Below are 6,478 nucleotides of genomic sequence, written 5' to 3'. Positions count from 1 at the left end.
AAAATTTAAATGAAAACTTGACTAAAAGTTTACGAAGAAACAAAAGACAAAGAAAAGAAATTTTCTTTGGAAATGATTTTTATACATTTTTAGTGGATGATCCCAAAAATTTTTATGAAACTGTCTCTTCTGCAGATGCAGAATTTTGGAGAAGCAATTAATGCTGAAATAGATTCTTTGAATAAAAATAAAACATGGGTGTTGGTAGATTTTCCTCCAGGAGCAAAACCTATTGGATGTAAATGGGTCTTTAGAAAGAAATTTTTTCCTGTTGGATCTATAGATAAATATAAACCATGACCTGTAGCCAAAGGTTTCACCCAAAAAGAGAATGTTGACTACTTTGATACCTTTTCTCCTCTAACAAAAATTTCTTCTATTAGAATTCTAATTACATTAGCCTCAATTCATAAGCTATTCATTCATCAAATGGATGTTAAAACAACATTTTTAAATGGCGATTTAGAAGAGGAAATTTATATGGTACAGCCTAAAGGGTGTGTCATTCCTCGACAAGAAAACAAAGTGTGCAAATTAGTGAAATATCTATATGGTTTAAAACAAGCACCTAAACAGTAGCATCAGAAGTTAGATAAAGTTTTAATGAGTGGTGGTTTCTCTATTGTTGAAGTAGAAAGATGTGTCTTTACTAAAGTTGTGGATTGTGATTATGTCATTATTTGTTTATGTGTGGATGATATGCTTATTTTTGGTACTAGTATGAATGTTGTACTGGAAACAAAAGGTTTCCTTGCCTCAAACTTTAATATGAAAGATCTGGATGAAGCAAAGGTTATTTTAGCTATTTAGATCACAAGAGATGAGAATGACATCTTACTTTCTCAGGAACATTATGTTGAAAAAATTCTGAGAAAGTTTGAACAGTCTGATGAAACTCCTTTAAGCACTCCTTATGATGCTAGTGTGTATCTAAAGAAGCATGAAGGAGATCCAGTTACTCAATCTAAATATGCACAAATCATTGGGAGTCTATTGCATCTGATGAATTAAACTAGGCTAGATATAGTCTACGCTATCAATAGGTTGAGCAGATATACTCACTGTCCAAACAGTGAACATTAAGAGGCTCTGATAATGCTATTAAGATACTTGAGAGGTACCATGAATTATGGTATATGATATAGTGGATTTCCCGCTGTATTAGAATGATACAGTGATGCTAACTAGATCTCAAATTCAAAGGAGACAAAATCCACTAGTGGCTATGTTTTTATGCCTGGTGGTGATGCTGTCACTTGGAAGTCAGCCAAGCAAAGCATCATAACCAAGTCCTTAAGGGATTCTAAGTTAGTTGCTATGAAATTGGCTGGAACCGAAGCTGAGTGGTTGAAAAACTTCTCAGCAAATATCCCGTTAGGTGACAAGCCTATATCATCAATATCATTACATTGTGATAGTCAATCGGCAATAGTCACGGCTAAAAACAAAACCTTCGATGGTAAAAGTAGACATATTCGATTGAGATACAATATTTTAAGGCAGCTGCTAAAAGACAGGGTAATCTCAATTGATTTTATGAGGTCAGAATTAGACATAGCAGATCCATTAACAAAACCCCTAGGGAGGAAACAGATAGTTGAGACATCAAGGGAAATGGGACTAAAGTGAGTTAGAAATTAACAGTGATGGCAACCCAACCTTTGTGATTAGTGATCCTATGAATGAGGTTCAATGGGTAAGAACAAGTCGTCTGTTAGTTCTGCTAGCACTGAATGATTCTCTTAAGTCCCTTTCTATGGTGTGTAGAAAAGTGCTAGACTGCATTTTGGTGAGGTTGAGTTAAAGCTCTAAATGATTTCATAATCCTACGGGATGGTGTATGTAGTGCAAGTACATCTAAATGAAATCACCTCTACAAATGTGGAGTGGGGCCACTCCTATGAGATCGTGGCAAAATCTCTAGAGCATTCGTTATAAACCAAGCACGTGCATAGCCATTTTAACACCCAAAACTGTCGGTTAACAATAGAAATGTGGGGGTATAATATGACCCTTAACACCTCTGGTACACATTAAGAGTTGTTGATTCATAGAAGCAGGCTTCACTAACATCTCTATGTACTAAGTGTTATTGGTTTAGGTCTAGTTTATAGTCAGAAAAGACACTAGATACAACGGTTATACCCATATGTATAACTCAATGGTACTTCATTTGACACATGTGGGGAATTGTTGAGAAAAGTGAAGAGTGTGTGTGTCAAATTAAGTCCCACATGGGATGGGCGAGAGAAAGTGCAAGTGCATATATAAACTTATGCTCCCATGGGTAAGTAAATGGACCAAGAGGAATGTGGGCCTTGCGCGCACAATAAAAGGGCCACCGAGAGGAAATGCAGTTGAAAACTGGCGATCCCGCCCTCCTAGCACGTGAATTAGATACGGTAACGGGTCTTTTTGGAAAATCAAGTTAATTAATTTTTCAAAAAATATTATTAAGTGTCTTACCTGAAAACCTTATTTTTTGGATCCTAAAATTGAATAGGTCACCGTTTACCAATTCTTGTGGCCTACAGACGCGTCATGCGAAGTTCGTTGACAGGTGAACGTTGGCACCCAACGTTCAAGATGCTTTGCCTTCAACAGAGATGACCATGTCTCTGTTGTGTCTATTCGGAGGAATAGAGGGACATGTCTCCAGTCTTGTGTGCCGGTTCACATCTATATAAAGGCGTAGTGAGAAAGCGCAAGCAGAGTGCTCTTGTCTTCCTTCCTTCACTGTGGTCTTGCCCTGCTCAGTGATTTTCCTTTTGCTGTTCTGTTCCCTTGTTCGGAGAAACAAGAAGGGTTCATTTAATCCTGGGGGTGCCGCTTCCTGAGTCACAGAGGGGTTGCAGAATATCTCTTAAGGACAGTGTCCTTCTGGCACGACTCAAACCATTACATTTCCTGATTTCCTCTACAGTTAATTCTTCACGCACTCCACTGCATTATAGTTCCTTGGAAATTGTATATTTCATGTCGGGAAAACGAAAGAAAAGACAAGAAAGGAAAAAGAGAAATCTTCCCAAACGTGGATCACATAATAAATCTTGCCAAACGGGGATCACATAATAAACATGAAGCACATGCCCTTTTGGCTTTCTGTAGGAAATCTCGAGCGTAAAATTCATTCGGCAAAGTTAGTCCAAAGAGAAAGAGATAGAGTGAGAGTGAGAGATTCATTTTGAGTTAATAAAAACAATGAACATATTCAATGAGATAGCTATTTATTAAATCAGCGAGTTAATATATTCCAAGGTAATTTTGTGAAACCCTATTATTACATTTTACCATGATAAATTATCTAATTACTTTCTTGGCATGTTTGAAATACCCAAACTTAAATGACAAACATTTCATTTTCGAATAGAGGTATTACATTTTTATTAAGAAAAAGATTTTAGGGAAAAATGTAACTTTCGTTTATGAAATTTAACAAATGAAAATTTTTTGATGATTCATATTTAAATTATGCTATATATGCATGTGTGTGTGTGTGTGTGAAAAAAATGTTGGACACAACTGCCCTCTAAAGCATTATATTAGGGAACGAAATTAGGTTTAGAGGTAGGTATCCGTAGACAAGAGAATAGACTTTAGTTTCTAATCAAAACTGGATACTTGCCTTGTTGATTAATTCGTTTGGCCTATCAAACTTTCAACCTTTGGTCTCGTACTTGAGGAAGCCTCAAAAAAATTTAATGTTAACGAAGTCAAAATGTATTCATCATTAGCCGCCTGAAGATTAGTTCATATTATAATTGTAATACTAGGGATGGATATGAACACTAATAGAGGCATATATATTACCAAAAAGGTATATAATATATTACCACCAATCTTCAATAAAAGAGCTAATTTTTTTTGTTAATATAAAAGCTAGTTGAAAGTTAAATTTAATCATAAATATAAAATCTCAATGCACTTTATCTATCATTTTTTTCTAAAATATCCCTATTGATTGCAAGGGATTCTCACCAAGATATAATTCTAATCATCTAATGCACATGATTGAAGATGATAGTTTAGGGATATCAACACACATTTGTGATAAATAACCAACCTAATTAATTTTTTAATATTTTTCAAATTAGTTATCTTACTTTTATATTAAAGACGAATACAAAATTATGTAGTTCTCAAGGAAATTTGAGAAGTAAAATTCTTGTGTGTGTGTGTGTGTGTGTAAATTAATACGAAAACCAGTATTTGCTAAACTAATTGTCATATGAATTAATCTGAGTGTCTTTTTAGATTTTGAAGAAGAGGCAAAAATATGATTAATTACTGAGTTAATTTCACTTTGCATAATATAAAATTTAAAATATATTCCATTGAAACAATATATTATAAAAATAATTTCCAAATTAAAATTTTAAAAAATATGAAAAAAAAAATTCCCAGAGTCTCTCTGTTTTCTTAGGGGGCCAATGTCTTAGATGTCATTTACCCGTCTTCTTTGTTAATTTCTTTTCTTATAAATAAATATCTCGTATTCACCGACACAATTAATTACCTAAAAATGCGACGAGTTACTTTCCCAAATTTTACTGTCAATATTATACACATCAAAAGGCAGTAATTAATATGCACCGTTCAGCTAATGAAGCATTATTACATGTGAGGCTGGAAAAGGAATGTTAAACCTTGATGAAACTGACATCAAGTCAAAGCTTGTAAATTATATGAGAATTGATTATATATATATATATATATATATTCTTCTATAAGTATGATGAGGGGGAAAAAACGCTTTGCTTTTCATTTGTAATTAATCATTAAATGCATGTAGAACAGTGGAAGCTATGCCTTGTTGCCTGTGAGAAGACAACAGTCCATCCAGTATGTATCTATACATATATAACTATTATTCAATAAATGAACAAAATATATTTGATGGTATATTCATAACAGCTACATCACTTAGCGTAACTTGAACAATTATATATTACCAACAAAAATAATATATATATTATTTGTTCTTTGGATTGAAAAATCAAGTTGGTGGATCTGCTGGTCCATTTTGATTCAGGATGCACAGTAGTTCGTTCATGCGGCCACAGCACCAGAGCTCTTCACATCAGCCATTGCTCTTTTCGCATCCGCACCTTTTGCTTCACATAACTTGGGAAGAAACACACCTACGCACACATATGTGGAAATTTCAAAGCATGTCAACATCACTATTTTAATGGTTAACGTTAGTTTTTTAATAATATAAAGTAATATTGCTACGATTTCAAACTTTCTAAATAAATTTACAGCAAAAAAAACTTTTGGGTGCCTAGCCCTCCTTAGTGAAAACTTTCAGGGTAAATTTGCATCTCAACCCATTATATATGAGGCCAAATTGATGAAACAATTATCAAAATCAAAGGCAAAGAAACTATAGGATCTAGTTAGTGTTTATATACCTTCGACCTCGGCGAGCTTGGAGTACAAATCAACAACATTAGGGCAATTGTGGTAGCACTCAGTGGAGCAGAGTTTCTTGGTGAAGTTAGAGTCAATGAGAGAGTCTGATGAGATTCCAAGGGACATTCTGTCCAAGCCACAGGCCTCGACGCACTGATCAGACTCGATGTGATCCATCAGTTTGTCTGCTTCAATCTCCGATGATCTGCAGATATATGCTTCCATGCCGCTCCTCTTCACTATCTTCTCAAGAACACATCGTTTTCCAGCAGATGATACTGCAAACGAGCACTTCTCTTTGCCTAGACCCTCACATTCTACCCCTCCTGCAATATTATTATGAGCCTTCTGGTTAGCTGTAAGTTAAATGTGTACGTATTTGAGAACTAGCTTTACCTCATGATCAGTCCAATGGCTATTTGATATAATATATATTACTTTTTCTAGTCCTATATATAAGCAATAACTAATCAAATCAGGTAGATTAAAATATTGGTTAAAATTAGTTAAAAGATGATGAGTGAGAGAGAGAGAGAGAATGTGCGAGGAAAGATATAAGAGAGAATGAGTGCGAAAAATGATGAAAAAGAGATGTAATCGATCAAGGGTAAAAATGAAAAGTGCATCAAATTTTTACATAAATAGAAAGTATTGCTTATATACAGAATCAACTCTATCCAAGAGAATGTTGCTTATATATGAGATCGGAGGGAATATTAAATTTTGGGTGTCGATGGAATTAGGAGTACTCACCAAGAGTTCCTTGCACAGCGAGAGATAATAATAATGGAAGAACAACTGTCACAAAACCCATCAAGCTAATCTTCATCAAGGCCATATGGGAGGATATATCAAAACAAGACGGTGGGATGGCCAAAATCAATTAGCTTAATTAGGGCTTTGGAGAGTTGCAGGCAGCTTGATGTATTGTTGGAAGAGGATGAAAGTGTAGTTTAGCCAGCAAGTGTATTTATAGGGATCGTTTGAAGGGCATTTAAGGGTTTTATGATATTTTGTAAGAGAATATTTAGAGGGAAGGTGGAATTTTCAACGATGTGAATTA

General features: G+C 34.7%; 1 protein-coding gene across 1 annotated transcript; it reads right to left on the bottom strand.

Moving 5' to 3' along the window:
* Positions 1 to 4,749: 4,749 nt before the first annotated feature.
* LOC114761108 (uncharacterized) lies at positions 4,750 to 6,242 on the bottom strand. The gene is made up of 3 exons (XM_028950424.1): positions 6,169 to 6,242; positions 5,415 to 5,741; positions 4,750 to 5,141 (listed from the first exon to the last, which is right to left on the bottom strand). The coding sequence occupies exons 1-3, from the start codon at positions 6,227 to 6,229 to the stop codon at positions 5,050 to 5,052; spliced, it is 480 nt and encodes a 159-aa protein (XP_028806257.1). The 5' UTR covers positions 6,230 to 6,242; the 3' UTR covers positions 4,750 to 5,049.
* Positions 6,243 to 6,478: the final 236 nt, after the last annotated feature.

Source organism: Neltuma alba, unplaced genomic scaffold (genome assembly GCF_004799145.2).
Source record: "Neltuma alba isolate B1F8T4 unplaced genomic scaffold, ASM479914v2 tig00011083_pilon, whole genome shotgun sequence".
Lineage (NCBI taxonomy): Eukaryota > Viridiplantae > Streptophyta > Magnoliopsida > Fabales > Fabaceae > Neltuma > Neltuma alba.
This window is presented reverse-complemented; position numbering and strand designations above follow the sequence as displayed.